The sequence below is a fragment of the Onychomys torridus genome, chromosome 15 (genome assembly GCF_903995425.1).
Source record: "Onychomys torridus chromosome 15, mOncTor1.1, whole genome shotgun sequence".
NCBI classification, from domain to species: domain Eukaryota; kingdom Metazoa; phylum Chordata; class Mammalia; order Rodentia; family Cricetidae; genus Onychomys; species Onychomys torridus.
Window position 1 is genome coordinate 4,789,066 of NC_050457.1, and position 20,848 is coordinate 4,809,913.

The following is a 20,848-nucleotide window of genomic DNA, read 5'->3' on the forward strand; positions in this document are numbered from 1 at the left end:
CATGTGACATGCATGCACACATATTAATAAAAGATTAATATTGTTGCACCTATAATTTTCAATATATAATTATACAAACACACCTCATTTTTTACAATCAGGAACTTTCTACTATTGACCTATTAGAATAAACTTACGTCTAGAGGGACATTTTAACCAGAAAAAACATTACCTTGAACCTTGAGATACTTAAAAATGTTTTAAAAGATCACAGTTTTCTTATAAATTCTTTCTATCTAGATGTCAAAACTGACTAAGACTGTCAACTGCACTTTCTTTTCAGTTGAAAATTGCCATATTTCACATTAATATGTGTCTCCTTGGGTAATTTTATACCAAAGAACACAGTAGAAGACTCCTGATATTCAGAATTGCAATCCAGTGTATTCCACAGCCTGACACCTCTTCCAGAGCTTGAAAGCATTCTTATGAGTCTCATTATTAAAGAGAGAAACAGGGCAAACCACAGAAAACCATCCACATTTGACATTCTTTTCATAAGCAATTATATATTATAATACTCAGAAGCCCATAATTTGGTAATAATGTATGCTAGAGTCTTTAATGGCTTCTAGTAAAATGACTGATCCCTACAATCAAATGTCTGATGTATTGTTAATAAATGAAATCTAACAACATACCCGAGAACATTCATAAGCATTTGGATTGTCTGGTCTCTGTCTTTTACAAAATCAAAACTAGGAGCTCCATGTTTTACTTTTACCAAAATAAAGTGTCTCTAACTGGTTAAGAACATTTAGCTTTTCTGATCCCCAAAACAACCTAGAGCTAGGCTCCTTATGAGACCCCCCACCCCTCCATGTACATTGATCTAGACTGCAACTCCAAGTTCAGTGGAAAAATAATACTGTATTCAGTACTTTTTTTTTCTTTCCCCTTTGAGAAAAACAAAAACAAAAACAAAAACACCCACACAAACTTTCTGTCCTTGGAGCGTTCTTCCAGAATACATTACAATAAAGTTTTTTTCAACAGAAAAGGAAAATATTATGAAAACATTTTTCAAATTGTGGCTCTTGAATGATAAATAACCAGGTATACTAATGGAACAAACTATTTGCAGTTTTTGACAGCATCTCGCAGGAGTGTCCTACCCCAGGCAGTGATCTCATCTTATCCTGCTCCTTACTTTACTGCTGCAAAGTTTAAATGTTTCCTCTGGAGTGTTAATACTATTGTGGCATCAATTTCTAACAAATATAAAGTACCCTACCTTAAAAAAATGGATTAATATAAGGCATAATGCTGAAGTATGTGTCAAGCGTAACCTTTATAACTTTGCTTGTCAGGTTTTTCCATTAGAGACCTCATAAGCAGGCCCTGCATATCAGTCACGGTGTTCCCTGACAGGTTTAACCTTCCCAAGTGGCTGAGTACACCATCTTCACTGCAGCCTATTGACCAAGGCAATAAGCCATTCTATACAGTGTATTAAAGTCATTTTCCACATGCTACCTCAGCACGACCCATTGTTCATGCAGGCTCCTGCTGACCACGGAAAACCTGCACTCCACACTAAATTGCTACACTTTACCCGTTACACCAGTTAAGCAATAAGCCCCCAACTGAATTGTTTTTTTCCTTCATAGTCTAAAAAGCACAGCGATTATCACAAGTGCTCAAGATGCAATTTTAGACTGTCAAAAATTCCCTGCAAATAATTTAAACACTTAAAATATATGCTGACTGTGGAAACTTTATTTTTTGTTCTAATTCACCAATTCTTTGTTCCTAGATGCCTAAGGGTGGCAGGCCATCTGTGCAACTCCGAGGAGCCCTGGGCACTTGGTGTCAAAGGTTGTGTTTCAGCCCCATGAAATTCACCCCATCTCTGCTGAAATCAGCTTTGTTGCTAGACCCTCTGACAAATGAGTCCAATCTAGGCCGGTGCCCTTGACTTGACCCTGGCCAATGCAAACAATAGGGCAGACTCAGCCAGTGGAAAAGATGTTCTGCACTAATGAACCCAGCGGTGGCCACAGGTCAGTTAAGAAGCAGGGGACAATGCTCCATCTTTTCAGGTGCACATTTATAATGAGCGGAGCACAGTCTCTTTCAGGATGGAGCACATAACACAAAGAACATATTTGTACACTCATCAAACCTAATGGACCCTGAGGGTGCTATAGGAATATGTTTTTAATTTAATCTTTATTGAATGACCTTACACACTTCATTTTCTCTGCACGGTACCATGAAATGCACATACTCTTATCAAGTTGAGAACTGAAAACAGATGAAAATATAAATGACCCAAACCTGCTGGGTATGTAGATGAATTTTCTTCCCTAATTTTCACCTCTGTTCATCCTCCTGCTGGCGCTCAGCAGCTCCATGGGCTAGCTTCCCTTAAAATGTCCTGCAACTTAGCCAGTCATGCAAACCATAGGAGTGCCACCTAAAACCTGGCCATACTAAACTTGGTAATGTTAACTTATGAAACAGAACAAAATATTTTCAAAACAAAAACAAAAATTCTGGATTACTTCTCATTCAAGACTGTGGACAAATTTCATATCCTGTCTAGTTCCTAAGCACATTAGAAGCAAGTACTTGTCACAATGATAAATAAATTTTTAGCCTGAAAATAAAACAGTTAATTAACTTATTTTTAAGAAATTATTTTCAATTTAGTTGTTAATTATTTAGGTGATGAGTACAAAAATAAATCAAATGTTATCCTCACTTTCAGAATAGTAGAAACTCTTCCTGTAGATTGTTGATTCCTGCAAATCTATAGTAAAAAGTTGAGGTTCTGTTGGGCATGGCTTATATGCCTGTAGTTTCTGCAGTAGAAGGCTGTATCTTAGTGTGAGGAAACCAGAGGCAAGAGGATCCAGACTTCCAGGCCAACTAGCCCAGGCAGCAGTCTGAAGGTGGGGAGGAAATAAAAACCACAAAACTTCAATTTTCTTTTATAATGTTGCTTTTCAAAGCCAGGCAAAAAAAATTTAAATAAGAAACACAAGCTTATAGGTCCCTTTTTAGATTCTGGAAATATAAAGCTTTCTATCCCAACATCCTAACTCAGCCTAACATTCCTAAGGTTAATATTAACAACAAAACAAAACAATAACAAATATATATATATATATATATATATATATATATATATAGAGAGAGAGAGAGAGAGAGAGAGAGAAATTTCCTCCTTTTCATCTCACTAGCTGTTAGAACCTTGCATTTAGAGTTCATTGTATTTCAAATATATATAATTAGAAAATCATTTAAAATGATGTAGAAGAGGGTACAGGTGGGTGGGCAGAGATGGGAAAGTCAAGTTTGTTTTTGATGTATTTTCTTGCTAATATATGCCTATCACTTACACTGATCATCAATCTTACATGTTTCATTCATATTAAACACTCAGGCCTTGGATATTTGTTAAATGCTAGCCCACAGCAGGTGCCTTAAAGCTTGCTACCACACAGAAGTTCAGCTTACCCTGTTGAGAGACTAATGGGCAAGCTGTAAATCATGGCAAGAATTATTTTCATCCTGTTTCTTTTAGCTCCATTGCAGCTGATGACAAGCTTTAAAAAGACCTTCCTTAAAAAGTAGTTTGATTTAACTTGAACACATTAGAATCAACTTGTATTCAATTTTAGAGAAATACTACTTAAAATTTAAAATTCTTTATTTTTTCAAGTCTTCAATCAAATCTTTGATGGAATGCAATCAAGCTGAAGCTCTTTCAGTCTCATTGGCCTAATAACTACAATTAATTTTAGAAACGTTTGTATGTGGTATTATGAGTAGTAACTTTTTCTTGGTCAATGGGTATTCAATAACAAACTTCTCCTAATATTTTGAGCACTTTTTTGTTTGTAAGAGAAATATCCTTACCTTGAAATATTGTAGACAAAATGACTTTTGGAAAGCTAAAGGCACATTATTACAAAAAAAAGGGAGGGAGTAATTAAACATAGAAACTCAAACCACACTGACAATATCACTTTGTTTTCTGCCTTTAGAACAAACATGTAAAGTTCATGCCCAACTCTTCTGTGTTCCCACAGGAACGTACACTTCTGTAGTTTCTGGTCTCTAGGGTAAAAGCAAAATATTTAAGACAAGTCACCAATAAATGTTACCCTTGAGAAACACAATACCATACAATTGTCCTTTCCAAACAGAACTATTGTATGCATACATAAATTTCTCCCAGCAGCACTGACTTCACACCCTGCCAATCAGGAATGATGCAGGAGCTACAGAAAGAGTCCTTCATCTGATTGCAAAATGTTGCAATCAGCCCCCATGCACTTTGAATGCATGTGAGCTCTGCACTGAGGAATTAGGGCATTGGATGGCACAAGTCTCACAACAGATCCCATGATGCTCTTGGGAAGAAGCTGATTCAGAAGACATAAGCTTTGATTATATTTACTCACTGCCTCCTCTGTCAGGAAGGAAACGTCCTGTGATTGGTTCAGTTGTCCAATTGACTCCAGCAGCCACCCACCCAGAGCAATTACATTTCTCCCAAAACTTTCCTAAGACAATGGAAGTTTATAGCCACTAGGACTTTAATGCATTTATTTATGGTTTCTATCTGCATTGCTTAACTAACGTAGCTTTTTTTCAAATCCCTAATGACTTCTTTGATGTTAAATGAGATAATTTTCACAGTTCTAGCATAAAAATAAAGCACAAAACTGTCTGACTTCAAATATGGATAGTCCACTAACAGATTCTATAGTCTTCATGATTTACTGCCTCTCTGTACTCTGTGCAATATTAAGTTGTAAAAAAAAAAAATAGTTCTACAAACTAGTGTAAAACATAACATTTTACAAAAAAATTATAAAACATTTGTCCTCATCTCTGATGATTTCTGTATACAAGTTAAGTCATATAAGTGCTTTTAAGCCTTAAATAAAGGATACTTACCTTTAATTGGTAATGCATGTTTCCATCAGTTTTGTGAACTGATTGATTACTATGCTTCTTAAAAGTTCTTTCCCAACTTCATAGAAAATTAATCAAAATCACAAGTTTTGATGAATTCTGTTTCTACTTTTACAAACCCAAGTGCTGCTGATCAACACCTCCTCATGTTTCTAACTCCACTATGTAGACATGATGCTCTTGTTTCTATGCAAAAGTGATCATTGTGTGTATATTGAAAGTATTCCACACTCATTTGACAAATCTAAAATAATAGATAATTCCTTCTTATGACTCAAAATTGTCAAATTTAAATTTATATCTATATAGAAATATACAGATATATAGATATCAGACTCTTCTCACTGCCAGTTAATCTCTCATATATGATCAACTTTAACATTTCACCTTATAATTACACATGAAATACATTCTTTTATCATCCTTAGTTAAATGGCCTTTGTTTGTCTTTTGGAGTGGTCTAGTAAACCACAGTTTTAAGAATGTCTCACCAGATTTTCCTATTAGTTTAAATTGCACTGTTAGTATTATTTAAAGAAACCATATCTTTATGGATTATATGCTATCATATTTGTGAGTTTGTATTATGGTATGTGAAAGTCAGTAGGTAATAGTATCAGTACGCAGACACTATATCATCATTTGTATTTATGTTATAGTATATCATATGTAAATTCTCTGTATAATCTATTATCTATGACAAAATAAATACTCAGAAGGTAGATATTGTGTTTTGTATATTGAAAGATGAATTAATTTTCTGCCCATGGTGTAATAAAAGGGGATACATTGGTAGACTAAAAACACAAACATAAAATATTGTGTTTGTGGAGGTCAACAGTCAGAAATGCATCCTAATTGGATGAACATAATATATCATCAGGAAAATGTTCTTAATACAGGCTTTCAAAGAGAATTTATTTCTCCACCTTTTCTGCCTCTATGAGCCGTGGCTCCTTCCATGATCAGAGACAGAAATGGCCATCTTAGATTTTCAATTTCTTTTACCTATTATTTTCACCCACAAAACCTTTTGAGATGCACTGAGCATACCTGAATCTTTCAGTATTTTCTCCCATCCTCTAAGTCAGTAGATAAATAAACTTGAATCCCTCTTGCCATGTAGAAATTCACAGGTACTGAAAATAGTTGTTAGATTACTTGGGTTTACTTCCCTACTAACACCAATATCATTTAGAATTCTATCTATAGAGTAGATGATCTAAAAATATTGTACCAAAATATAACCATGGAAATTTGGAATAAGATGATTAAGCCACACAAATTAGTATATCAAAGTGACAAAATGAATTTTAAGCTTAGTATAAGGGCAGAAAATGATGTAGCTGGAAGAGTGTTTCATACCAAAGGCCCTACTAGTGACATGTAGATGTCACCCCAATCCTGCAATTCACATTGTTGGGATTTTTCTTATAGGTTTATATTATTCATGAATTTTGAAAAGAATATGTGACACTCATGAAGCTCTTGTGGTTTCAAACATTCATTATCTCTAACACCTGTAAAATGAAAATAAATTGTCATATAGTGGGGTCAACATTGTCCTCTGAAGACCGTTGACACTCCCTCAGAATGTGTTGTGGAACTCAACACGCAGAATATGGTTTAGAAGTACTTCGATGGTTGTCAGTGTTTTAAGAAGATTTTACACTGTAGTAGTCAATTGTTAGAGTCACAGTGATTTTAGATTAATATTAACAACTCTCAGAAACATATTTATAACAGGAGGTAGAATAATTCTAAAGACTTCAAGCTGGGGCAAATATTTTAAAAATGATTTTTTAAAGAGGATCCCTAGTCATCATGGAAAGAAAAATAATTGTGTAGAAACCTGACATGAATGATATCCTAGGCACTTACCCACTACTTTTTAACTCTTAAATGGTCATAGAGTTGTCGTCTTTAAAGGATATGAGTATAAACATAAAACAGCAGGACATTAGCCTTGCAGAAGTCACTGCATTTTTTGTTTTTGTGTTATAACGTGTCATTCATATTCATGAAAGTTGTGAATAATTTGAAATCTAAACTTGAATTTTGGTTTCCTTACTTTCTAATAGTAATTCAGTATCCACATGCAATCTCTAATGTATGTAATCTTTACCCATTTTAGCAATCACCCATGCTGCAGAAATAGATGGCATTATTACTCAACTTAGAAATATTATCATCTTCAACAGTGGCAGCAGCAACAGTAATAACATATTGTTACTGACTTTGAAATCCTACAAATACCTTACAATCTATCTGCTAAGTCTAGGTGGATTTTAAATCATAGGATTGGTGGTGTCTAAGAAGAGAACTCCCAAGTTCAGCATTCTCAAACTTGTTGTAATTATTGGTAGGCAAACTTGTTTTCTATGTAGGGAGATTATTTGAAGTCTATTTGATGTACTAAAAAAAAAAATTCCTTGTAAGAAATCCTTCTAAGAACTTCAGTGATCTGTTCACAAGATGTAGAAATAAAAAACACTTATGGCTAATTTTCTTCTAACAGGTGACTTCTGGTTCATCAGATTCTATTGAAAAATAATGTTTAAATTTACTCTCATAAGTTGGCTAGAGAGATAGATCAGCAGGTCAGGTTATTTTCTGTTATTTCAGAGGAACCATATTTGGTTCCCAGAATCTTATAGCCATCTGTCACTTCAGTTCTAGAGGAAAAAAACCCATCTTCTGTACTCTATAGGCACTAAACGTAAATGTGGTGCACCTACTTACATGCAGGCAAACAGTCATACACATAAAATAATAATAAGTCAATCTTTTAGAGAGTTACCCTGGTAGAAGCTACAAAACCCCTCATTACCTGTTCTTAGGAACCAGAATGTCTCCACACCAAATATTACCAAGTCAGATCCCGAAAGGAGGAGAATGCAATTCTCCATGCAAGGGAAAGTACTACTTTGGTCTCATTTCGAAAGTATTTCATAATTTTTCAATTTTCCATATCAACTAATACTAAAAAACTGAATATTAATCATATTTACTTACAAGTTGTTTATCTTAAATATCATTCATAAACTGATAAAGTACGCAGAAAAATAATCTGGTACAGCAGAACAATTTTGAGGTACAAACACTGGTGTCAGGGAGATGAAGACTTATGGAAACGCATGACTGGAAGATATTAGTCTTAGAACAGTCACAAGGCTGTAATGTTTGAAGTTCTATCATATTATTGTGGAGCTATACACTTTTATTAAAATAGAAATGATGTGCCGGGCGGTGGTGGTACACTTCTTTAATCCCAGAATTTAGGAGGCAGAGGCGGACAGATTTCAGTGATTTCCAGGCTGCCTGGTCTACAAAGTGAGTTCCAGGACAGTCAAGACTGTAGAGAAACCCTTTCTCAAAAAAAAAAACAAACAAAAAAAATTAGAAGTGATGTAATACAGAGTTTAAAGTCTCAAATCTCATGTACTGTGGACATTTTTTTATAGTAAACTTTTATAATTTCTATGGCTGTGTGTTAGAAAGGCAGAAGGTTATTACTGATTATGTTATATATAATATATTATATATACTGAATATATTAATTGGAACCATCTATAATATGTAGAGGTAGCCTCAAGAGAGGTAAGAAGGCATTGTAAGCAATCAATAGTTTAAGGAGAGTACATATAAGAATATAGTGCAGTCTCACATTGTGTACTTTCTAGAGCATACTTACCATACATAGAGTAATGAAAAAATTCTGCCTTAAGAATTAAAGATTAGTGATAGAAAATGTGAATGTCAACAGAGAGAAAGTGTATTTACTTTTAATGTGAAGTTTATTCAGACTTCTGAAATTGGACCTTAAAGAAATAACATGAGTCAAGTGAATCAATGCCAATCAAGAACATGGCAGTTAACTTCAAGTTCCCTTCATTATCTAACAACATTCTCAATTCTGGGGTGTATTCTAACACACACACTTGTTTTTCATGATAATCAAGATTATGGATGCATTTATCATCATTATTTTATCTACATCTTCATAAAAATAATAGTATAGCAATAACATATACAAGCAAGGAGACAATTTAAATAAAACAGAGTAAATATTTTCTATTTAAACACATCACATAACAACTGGTACTGAATTCAACTAAGTGTCATGAAAAATTGTGAAGCCGGACAAGAGGCATATGCCAAATACTCATTCAAGTTACACAGACAATCTAAGGCTATGTTCCTTAGGAGAAAAAGAACAAGGTAAAACCTATGTTCAGTGACCATATCTGAAATCAGAATTTACTAAGTAGAATACATGCCAGGTTGAAGGCTATAAAGGAAAGGGTTAAGAAGCTTGAAGACACAATAGTCTGTATCTAGTCTAAACATGAAAACAAATGGAAAAACATTGATTTGGTAACCTAAGCAACAATATCAAATGATCACCATCACATATACATTAAATTCTAGTGAAGGAGAGAGTGTGGCAAACTCTCCAGCTCACCTCCCTAGAAGTAACAGAGAGCAAAGAAAGAGCAGGTGTACTAAATAATGCAGAAAACAAAGAAAACACGCTCACTCAGATCATAGCAAACTGCTCTTAATGCAGGGCAAAAGAAGTTCATAAAAAAGCAAAGATATGCATTGCTTTCAAAGAACATAATATAAATGACATATGATACAAATTATGAAAAAAGTTTTATTTTTAAACTGTGGGTTAGATAAAAATGAAATGACATCTCCAAAGTGTGGAATGAAGTAAAAGGTGTCAGGAAATTCTGTACTTAGTGAAATACACACACAGAAAATATAACACTAAAATATCTTTCCCAGAAGGGCTAAATTATATCAAGTTCTCAGGTTCTTGAGACTTAAGAAAAATGATAACATATATAAATTCAGATTCATGGGGAATACTATTACTAGGAATAATAAGTAGACAATATGAAAGGCAGTGTGTTTATTACTAAAGTAGGCTGTAATGCATTAAAAATACAACTTAAAATGCAAAAATAATATCAAAATATGTTATACAAATTATATAAGAAATTAATGTTAAATTACCACTAATATTTATACATTTGTTTAGATAAAACTAAGAGTGAAGAACAGAAGACAGGAAAAACAGTAAGAATATTATTAACCAGAAAAAGAGGTGAAGGTAAATACAAACCCCTAAATAATTTCATTTAATTTTCTAAACAAGGCCAACATACTAAAAGTTTTAAATTAATTTTTTTAATTATTAAAAAAATGAGTTGGAGAAGCTCAGCAGCTACCAGCACTGGCTGCTTTTTGTGAAGCCTGGGTTCCAGTTCCAGCACCCACATGTTGTCTAACAACATTCTATAACTCCAGTTCCAGGAGATCCAATATTCTCCTCTGGCCTTTAAGGGTACCGTGCACACACACAATCATATACATACAAATACAAAATACAAAATGCCCATATAAATATAATAATAAAATAAAACAATTTAAATGATAAAAACATACTCAGCCAGGCAGTGGTGGCAAATACCTTTAATCCCAGCACTTGGGAGGCTGAGGCCGGAGGATCTCTGTGAGTTTGAGGCCAGCCTGGGCTACAGAGTGAGTTCCAGGACAGGCTACAAAGCTACACAGAGAAACCCTGTCTCGAAAAACCAAAAAACAAACATACAAACAAACAAACAAATACTCATAAGACATATAGGTTAGATATCTAGGTAGATATCTAGATAAGAGATGTAGCAGTAAAGCATGGAAAACAGGCCATGCAAACTGTCACAGCAAGAAAAAGCTAAGGTGTTTTTTTAACATCAAATTAAATTTTGCTTCAGATAAGAAGGTTGATATATACAAATTGTACATAGGTTGAACATATCCAGAATACAAAAAAAGGGGGTGGCATACATGAGGGTGGTATACATGAGCATCATACTATAAGCATCATTCCAACTTGCCAATCTGTGAGTTCCACTAGATGAGCCTCTGGAACTGCCTCTATGGGGATTATTTTGAGTACATTTATTGAAATGGGATACCAATCCACTATGAGTGGCACCCTTCTATAGGGAGGATCATTGAATAAATGAATGGAGACTAGGAACTGATCAGCAGCCCATGCTGTTGACTCTCTGCTTCCAGACTGTAGTCCTACGGTAATGAGTGGCCACCTTGATTTCCTGCCATGACAGATTCCACTGCTACCCTTGACCTGTGTGCCGAACTAAGTTCCTTTCCCATAAATTGTTTTTGTCATGGGATTTTATCATTGCAATAGAAAATGAGACTAAGACAGCATGTAACAATAGTGCTTCAGGCCACAGGAACAAAAAATTATAGTGTACTGGCATGAAATGGAAAAATCCTCAAATGTGATTGGACGTTTCAGCACCCTTATTCAGTAATTACATAGATGAAGTGCATATACCCTGTATTGCCTGGACCTAAATAACACTTGCATTTCAATGATTCATTTTTTATTATAAAATGCAATGTAAGAAGAATTTATTTTCAAATAAATATGAAATATTAATTTTAGAACAAATAATGGGGTATAAAATTCAGCTGAATAAACTTAAAATGATTTAAGTCTTATGCTCTTTTGAAAAATGAATTAAATTACAAACAGATAATAATAAAAATTAAAGTCCAGAATTCACATAAAATTTGTTGTCATTTGTTTTTTTTTAAACTGGAGCTGAGGACCAAACCCAGGGCCTTGTGCTTGCTAGGTAAGCACTCTACCACTGAGCTAAATCCCTAACCCCATCATTTTCTTAAGCAGAAATTTCACTGAGAATTTAAAAATATTTTGACATAAATTGATAACTAAAACATCAAAATTTATGTTATATAGCTATAATAGTTGATTTTAGGAAAGGTAATAAGTAAAAATCAATTATAAAATTTAAGTAAAAGAAACATTAGACTGGAAAATAATAATTGCGGGCAAGTAGTGCACAATCTTAGTAATTTAATGATTCCTTTATTTCAAATATTAATAAAAGTGACAACTTAAAAATAATGAAAATCAGCACCCCTCCCATGGGCTGCATACAAGGGCCCACAGCTCCAGTAGCCTCACCAGAGGCCAGGCTGGTCTTAGGAACTCCAAGTAAGACAACACCCATGGTGTACAAAACCCTTTTAAGTCTGCAAAACAACCCCAGACTGCCCCCCCCCCACGTATGTGCACGCTCCACATCTTGGTCTACAAATTTGGAAGAAAACTTCTACTTTGCCAGAGGTCAGGCTGGATCGAGGGGCTCCAGGTCTACAACTTCAGAAGCAGACTTGAGCTTTACTAGGTCATAGGCCTAATCTAGGCACCCCAGCCCTAGCAACTGTATTAGAGGCCAAACCAGAACAGATCTAGGGTCCCCAGACTTCACTGCCATGCTGGGCTCCATATCATGGTTTACAATTCAGAGAGAAGACTTCAGTTTTACCAAAGGCCAGGTCAAGTCTAGGGAACCATGTCTCCCAAACCCTAGAAGGGGCACCCTACTGGACATGAAGACATTCTAGTTACCAGAACCATTTAGTCCAGAAGACCAAAGAGAAAAGAGAAACCAATGAACAAAACACTCATCCAACAAAGACAAATGCAAGTACTAACACCTAGATCTATAATCATCCCAAGTCTATGGTAGAAATCAATAAATCTCTACAAGAAAGCAAAAAAAAAAAAAAGATAAAGGAAATTGTTCAAGACCTGAAAATGAAAACAAAAACAATAAAGCTTGGAAAGGGAATGTCTGTGGGATGTTCTCTGTGCTGTGAATGTGTTGCTCTGATTGGTGGATAAATAAAAAGGTGATTGGCCAGTAGCCAGGCAGGAAGTATATGTGGGATAAGCAGACAAGGAGAATTCTGAGAAGAGGAAGGATGAATTGGAGATGCCTGCTTGCAGTCCAGGGAGCAGCATATGATGGCACACAGGTAAAGCCACAGAAAATATGGCAACATATAGATGAACAGAAATGGGCTGAGTTCAAGTGTAAGAGCTAGTCAGTGGTAGGCCTGAGCTAATGGCCAAGCAGTTTTATTTAATATAAGCCTGTGAGTATGTACTTGGGTCTGAGTGGGTGCAAGACTGCAGGGCCATGGGGCTGCAGGAGCCAGGAAGGACCAGGAAAACTTTCAGCAATAAAGGAATATCTTGGTAAGTGAAGAGTAACTACAGATGTTAGCAGCTTCAACAGACCACAAGGGAATAGAAAGATAATCTCAGGCATTAGATACAAAGCAGGAAATAGATACATCAATGAAAATGTGAAATCTAAGAAATCCCTAACATGAAACACCCAGAAAACTTGGAACACTATGAGAGACCAAACATAAGAATAATAGGAATAGAAGAAGGAGAAGAAACCCAGCTAAAAAAACCCAGAGAATATATTTAACAAAATCAAAGAAGAAAAATTTCCCAATTAAATAAGGATATGCCCATAAAAGTATAAGAAGATTACAGATCACCATATAGATTGGATCAGAAAAGAAAATTCCCTTGTCAAATAATAACCAAAACACTAAACATACAGAACATAGAAAGAATATTAAAAGTACCAGGGAAAAAAGGCCAAGTAACATACAAATTTCCTGTAGAATCACACTCAACTTCTTAACAGAGACCCTAAATTCCAGAAGGTCCTGGAATGGAGATGTCTAAAAGACTATAAGAGACCTCAGATGCCAGCCCAGACTACTGTACCCAGCAAAACTGTCTATCATCATAGATGGAGAAAACAACACATTTCATGACAAAGTCAAATTTGAACAATATCTGTCCATAAACCCAGCCCTACAGAAGGGACTAGAAGGGAAAGTCCATCCTCAAGAAGTTAACTGCAACCACAAAAACACAGACAATAATCTTACACCAGCAAAACCCCAAAAAGGGAAAGACACACACACACACACACACACACACACACACACACACACACACACACAGACAGAGAGAGAGAGAGAGAGAGAGAGAGAGAGAGAGAGAGAGAGAGAGAAGAGAGAGACCCACTACCAACAAGACATAAGAAATTAACAATCATTGGAAATGAATACACCTCAATATCAATGGACTCATTCCCAATTAAAAAGAAACAGGCTAACAGAATGGATTCAAAAACAGGATCCCTCATTCTGCTATATACAAGAAGCACCCCTTAACATTAATGATAGACATTACCTCAGAGTAAAAGGTTGGGGAGAGTTTTTCCAATCAAATAGACCTAACAAGCAAGCTGGCATAGCTGTTCCAATCAAAATTAAGCAAAGGAGATTGAGAAGGGCATTTTTTATTCATCTAAGGAAAAATCCACAAAGATGATGTAACAATTTTGAACATCACCTGTACCCCAAATGTAAGGGTAACACACTTGTAAAAGAAACATTAATAAAGCTTAAGTCATACATATCACACCACACAATAATATTGGGAGACTTTAACATCAAACTCTCTCCAATAATATGGTCATCCAGACAGAAACTAAACAGAAATAACCAAACCAACAGATGTTATGACTCAAATGAACCTAACAGATACCTAAGGAACATTTAACCTAAACAAAAAAGAATATACCTACTTCTAGGCACCACATAAAACCTTCTCAAAACTGACTATATGCTTGACCACAAAGCAAGTATCAACATACACAAAAAATTGAAATAACACCCTGTATCTTATCTGACTACCGTATATTAGAGCTGGATTTCAACAACAACATAAAGAGTAATTATTTACTGAGTTACAACTGGGTCAAGAAAGAAACAAAGAAGTTAAAGACTTCTTAGAATTCAATGAAAATAAATGCACAACATACCAAATGTGTAGGATGTGGTGATATTTTATTTGTGCACCCCAATAAAGCTTATCTGGGGATCAGAGGAATAGGCCAGACACTGTATTAAACATAGAGGTCAGGAAGTGATAGCACACACCTTTAATCCTAGCATTCAGGAGGCAGAGATCCATCTAGATCTCTGTGAATTCAAGGCCACAGAGGGAACAGAGTCAGGCGTGGTGGCACACACCTTTAATTCCAGTGATAGTTAACCATGGAGGTCTAGGTGTCTGTACAGACAGACAGGAAGTGATGAAGCTGGGCGGATAAACAAAGTAAGATGGCAGGGCACAGAAAGGCATATCAAGTGTGAGTAAACAAAAAGTCTCTATCTCTGGAGGCTGAGAAGTTGATAAGTGGCATTGGCTGTGGCTTATTCTATTTCTCTTATCTCTAAGTTTTTTACCCCCATAGCTGGCTCTGGGTTTATTATTATTATTATTATTATTATTAAGACCTTTTTAGATTTGTCTTATAATGGGACACAATGAAAGCGCTGCTAAGATGAAAGTTTTTAGTATGAAATGCCTTCATGAAGAATTGGCTAGATCTCATACTCGTGACTTAACAGCACACCTGAAGTTATAACAACAACAACAACAAAAAACAACAGACACAATTAAGAGGAGTAGATGGCAGGAAACAATCAAACTGAGAGCTGAAATGAATAAGATAAATTAAAGAGAACAATAAAAACAATCAATGAAACAAAGAGTTGGTAAGAATCCATCTTATACCTCTCAGAATTGCTAAGATCAAAAATACTAATGAGAGCTTATGCTGGAGATGATATAGAGCAAGGGGAACACTCCCCATTGCTGATGATGTAGTGGGTAGCCATCCCAGCATTGGCCTGGAAGTTCCAACCTCCATTGAGGCTTCAGTAATGATCACGCCCACAAGGCGGGGCAGAGGAGGGAGCGGAAGACTGAGGAGCAGGAGGACGGGGCTCTCTTGGTTCCGGGACACGGGACGCAGGAAGAGACCGAGCAGAGTTCTCCAGAGAACACCACCGGATTGCCCTATACCTTTGCCAGACCCTGCAACCTACCCCTTCATTTGTAAGTTACCCCACAAAATAAACCTCCCTTTTAACTATGTGGAGTGGCCTTAATAATTTCACCAATAGATGGAGTGCAACCATACACAGCCACTTTGCAAGTCAGTGTGGCAGTTTCTCAGAAAAGTGGGAATCAATGTACTGTAAGACCCAGCTATACCTTTCTGGGGCATATAGCCAAAGGATGTTCAATCATATGACAAGGGCATTTGCTCAACTATGTTCACAGCAGCTTTATTCATAATAGCCAGAACTTGCAAACAATCGAAATGTCCCTCAATTAAGAAATGGATAAAGTAAATGTAGTTCATTTAAACAGTGAAGTATTGCTCAGCTGTAAAAAGCAAGGACACATGAAATTTGAAGACAAATGGATGGAACTAGAAAAATCATCCCAAGTGAGGTAATCCAAACCGAGAAAGACAGACATGGTATGTATTCATTCATAAGTGGATATTAGCTATAAAAGAAAGGATAACTATGCTAAAATACACCAACCCAGATACACCAGGAAATAAGGAGGGTTCATGAGAGGATCCCTAGATCTACCTGGGAAGGGGAAATAGAAGAGATTTCATGAATGTACCTAAAGTGTGTGTGAATGGGAACGAGTGATCAGGCTAAGGAGAACAGAGGGGAGCACTGAAAGAGACTGTTAGAAGGGTGAACTTCGGGTGTAGGTAAAAACCTGATGCAAGGGAACCTGCTAGGAATCTTTGAGGATGACCCCATCTAAGTCTTGTAGCAACAGCAGATATATAGCCTGACCTGGTCATCACCTATGACCAATTTGATGCCTAGACCAATTTCGTTGGAGGGGCTTCATCCAGCAGATGATGGAAGCAGATGCAGACTCATAACCAAACAATAGGCAGAGTTTGAGAAATCCTGCAAAAGAGGGGGAGAAAGGATTGTAGAAGCCAGAGGGTTCAAGGACACCACAAGAAAACTCACAGAATCAACCTGGGCTCACAGGAGCTCACAGAAACTGAACCAACAACCAGGGAGCGTGCATGAGACTGAGCTAGGAACTCTGCGTGCATGTCACAGTTTAATAGCTTGGTACTCTTGTGGGACTCCTAACAGTGGGAACAAGGACTGTCTCCAAATCTTTTATTGGCGTTTGGGACCCTACTCCTTATACTGGGTTGCCTTGCCCAGGATTAATACATGGGGGGGGGGGGCGGTGCTTAGACTTACTGTATCTTGATATGCCGTGTTTTGTTGATACTCATGGGAGACCTGCCCTTTCTTAAACAAAAACAGTAGAGGAGTGGATTGGAATGGGAACAGGAGTTTGGAGTGGGGGACTGGGAAGAGAGGAGGGTAAACAGTGGCCAGTATATAAAATAAATAAGTAAATAAATTTATTTTAAAAATGAACGTCAAAATACCCCAGAAAAATAAACACCTGGTATAGGAATGAAAGAGGTGCCATCACAACAGATTCTACAGACACTTGAAAAACTTCATACAGTTAAGAACTTTATCCCTGGTGTTTTAAAGAGGACTTGGGTGGATTAACAATATGATATCAGTCTCAAACAACACAAAGATACAACATGGAGATGACAGTTTATAATACAGAACACAACCATCATAAACTGGCTGCTGTTGCCAGACACTGAAATAACAAAAAAAAAAAAAAAAAAAAAAAAAAAAAAAAAACCAATCCTATACAATTAATGACCATATTTAAAAATGTGCTAAATATTATAAGAAACTATAGCCTATAAAGACAAATAATAGGTACATTAAATTGTCATGGTTGTATTAAAATTTAAGAACGTGTTCGTGCTTCAAGCTTTATTGTTTCTGCTTCACATTGCTTTTATATTATTTGATGTCTACTGTGCTTTTATACAATTTTGCTCTTGCTCATCCTTTTCTGTAATAGATATTATTTTAGTAAAGATTACATTGAATCTGGTGACTGCTATTAGTGACACGTACATTCTGAGAATATTCAATATTTCAACTGATGGACACAAAATAACTTTCCATTTACTTATTCTCCAATTTCATTCATCAACTCTTAATACTTTTAAGAGAATATATTTTACATATTTTATCAAATACATTCTTAGTTATTCCAATTTTTTGATGTTATTGTAAATGGAATTGATTTTATAATTTCATATGACTCAGCAGCAGTACACGAAAATATTGAGTTTTGTATGCCAATTTTATATCTTGCAAATTTATTGGATTTGCATAATGCTTCAAATAACTTTTTGGTGGAAATTTATTGTTTTATGAGTAAAATCCTGTCATAAACAACAGAGTAAATTGTACTTCTTTCTAATTTGTATGACTTTTGTTTCTTTCTGAGTTTCTTCTATGTCTTGCAGTAGAGTTATAGGGAATGCAAGAACTTAGCATAAATAGGCTTGTCTTACTCTTGAAAGCAGAGGAAAAGCTTTCACCTTTCCACCATTTAATGTGATACCAGCTGTGAGTTTGTGGTACTCTGTGTTGTTGAAGTATATTACTCTCTATCTAACTTGTTGAGTTATCAGTAAAAATACTAGTGAACGTTCTTAATGTCTTTTCTGTATCAATTCAGATTTTCACTTACTGATTACACTTAATTATCACTTTCTCATTTATTGACTATTATATTTATGCCATATTTGTATGCCAGGGATAAGTCTCACTTGATTATAGTCAATGAATTAGTTGAAACTTACTTCAAGTATATATTTTAGAATATTTTAATGCTTATATAAACACAGAATAAAAGTGAGTAGAAAGCAGAGAAATAAACACATTGTTATACAGTGAACAAATCTTCAAACCAAATTACCTACCATAGCAGGGATATCATATGCAAAACTCATCAAGTACAACTACATAAAATTATATAGTATCTGCATAGAAATATCCAACAAAGTAAAATGCAATAAATAGAATAAGAAAAATTGCAGTCTAATGCAGTGTTAAAGTTCAAAACATGAAAACATGTAGTATTATTTTGTAGCAAAATAAAAAAGGAAAATTATAAGTAAAAATATGAATTTATAATCTCCCAAGATGATTTATAAAATGTCTAGAAGTGGTCTGGTGGTGATGAAGTTTTTACCCTTCTTTTGGAGCAAGCATGAGGATTATTGTAGTGACATTTTATTTGTGCTCTAACAAATAAAGCTTGCCTGGGGATCAAAGGAAAAAAACAGCCACTATATTAAGCATAGAGGTCAGACAGTGGTAGTACACATTTTTAATCCAAGCATTTGGGAGGGAGAGATTCATCAGGATCTCTGTGAGTTCAAGGCCACACTGGGAACAGAGTCAGGCATGGTGGCACAAGCCTTTAATCCCAGTGCTAATTAACTATAGATGTCTTGAGGTATGTACAAACAGACAGGAAATGATAGAGCTGGGCAGAGAGAGGAAGTAAGATGGCATTGCACAGAAAGGTATATAGGTGTGATTATACAGGCAGTAGCTGTCTTGGGCTGAGTATTTCCTAGAGGTAAGAACTTGTGACTGGCTTGTACTATTTCTCTGATCTCTCAGTTTTTACCTCAATATCTGGCTCTGGTTTTTTTTATTAATAAGATCATTTAGCAATTCATGTTACAGATTACCATTCAGGTTTCCACAGCTCATGTAAAACACCAGGCATGGTAGCACATGCCTGTAATCTTGATGTTGTGGGAGTGAAGGTACACATGCACTGCACTCATACAGTAAAATTAATTATGTAAAAGAGTAAGGTAGAGAATAATGGAGGAAGACACCCAAGCTTACAGAAATGCGCACATATGTGCATATGCACCTGTGCATATGTGCACACACACTTTTAAGTAGCCCACAGATATATAAGCGTATTCAACACAACTAATCAGCTATGAAGACAATGAAAGGGCATTTGTCTATTTGTTCAATCGTCAACAAACTTGGATGACAAATTATAACAGTTTGACAGAGAAAACATATATTTTATTTCATATTGAAAATTACCACCATAGTTAGAAAAAACATTGATGAGATATTACCTAATATATGTTTGGATGGCAATTACTAAAAAGTCAAAGGATAAATGTAACAAACTTGTGATAAAGAATGGAGAGTTTTCCTTATGCACTATTTGCAGTGACATAATGACTCAGCATACATCTTTCCAAAGAACCATTATTATCCTTTAAGAAGAGTTATACATACTAAAAAGCATTTATTTATGTATATTTAGTAATACATATGAATATACATATGTATGTATACATGTAATAAAAATTAATGCAGATAGAGATCATGATTTTGAAAGAGCAAGGGGGTATTTAAAAGGTTTAGAATGGAGGAAAGGGAAGAGGTAATGATACAATTATATTGTAATCTAAACAAATAAAATAAATAATTTTAAAAATTTGAAAGAAATGGAAAATTTGGAAATTACTATAAGTATAAGTTTTTTTTTTTTTTTTTTAAAGAAAGAGAACAGTGTGAAGAAGCAGTGAGAACGACCCCCAGACAGAAAGGCTGAAGGGGATACTAAAGAAGATAAAGCCATGGTGAAGGATGAGCCACAGAGAAGATCTGCAAGGTTGTCTGCTAAACTTGCTCCTCCAAAGCCAGAGCCCAAGCCTAAAAAGGCCCCTGCAAAGAAGAAAGAGAAGGTCCCCACGGGGAGGAAGGTGAAGGCCAATGCCAGGGAGGATGCAAATAATCCTGCAGAAAATGGAGACATCAAAACAGACCAGGCACAAAAAGCTGAAGGTGCTGGAGATGCCAAGTGAGATGTGTGCATTTTTGATAACTGTGTACTTCTGGTCACAGTTTGAAATACTATTTTTTATCAAGTTTTATAAAAATGCAGAATTTTGTTTTACTTTTGTTTTAAGCAATGTTGTTAGCACACAGAACACTTCATTGTTTGGAAGGGGGAGGAACATGTGTCACTAACAAAATGTCTCCCAAGCTGGATTGATGATGGTTGATGATGGAAAACATCTTTCCCTGCTAAATTTGAAAGACTCCTCTTGGCTCTCAGGAGAGACGTCCTGGTGTTGACATATGTGGCCACCATGGCACAAAATGCCTTGTGTGGGAAACTCTAAATTCA

The 20,848-nt window shown here is 35.6% G+C and overlaps 1 protein-coding gene across 1 annotated transcript in view; it reads left to right on the forward strand.

Moving 5' to 3' along the window:
* Positions 1-20,551, forward strand: part of LOC118596546 (non-histone chromosomal protein HMG-17-like) — a 131,437-nt gene extending 110,886 nt beyond the window's left edge. Inside the window, exon 2 of the mRNA XM_036207474.1 lies at positions 20,257-20,551. Within this exon, the coding sequence (XP_036063367.1) occupies positions 20,257-20,522 (266 nt within the window). The 3' untranslated portion in view covers positions 20,523-20,551. The remainder of the gene's footprint in view (positions 1-20,256) is intronic.
* Positions 20,552-20,848: the final 297 nt, after the last annotated feature.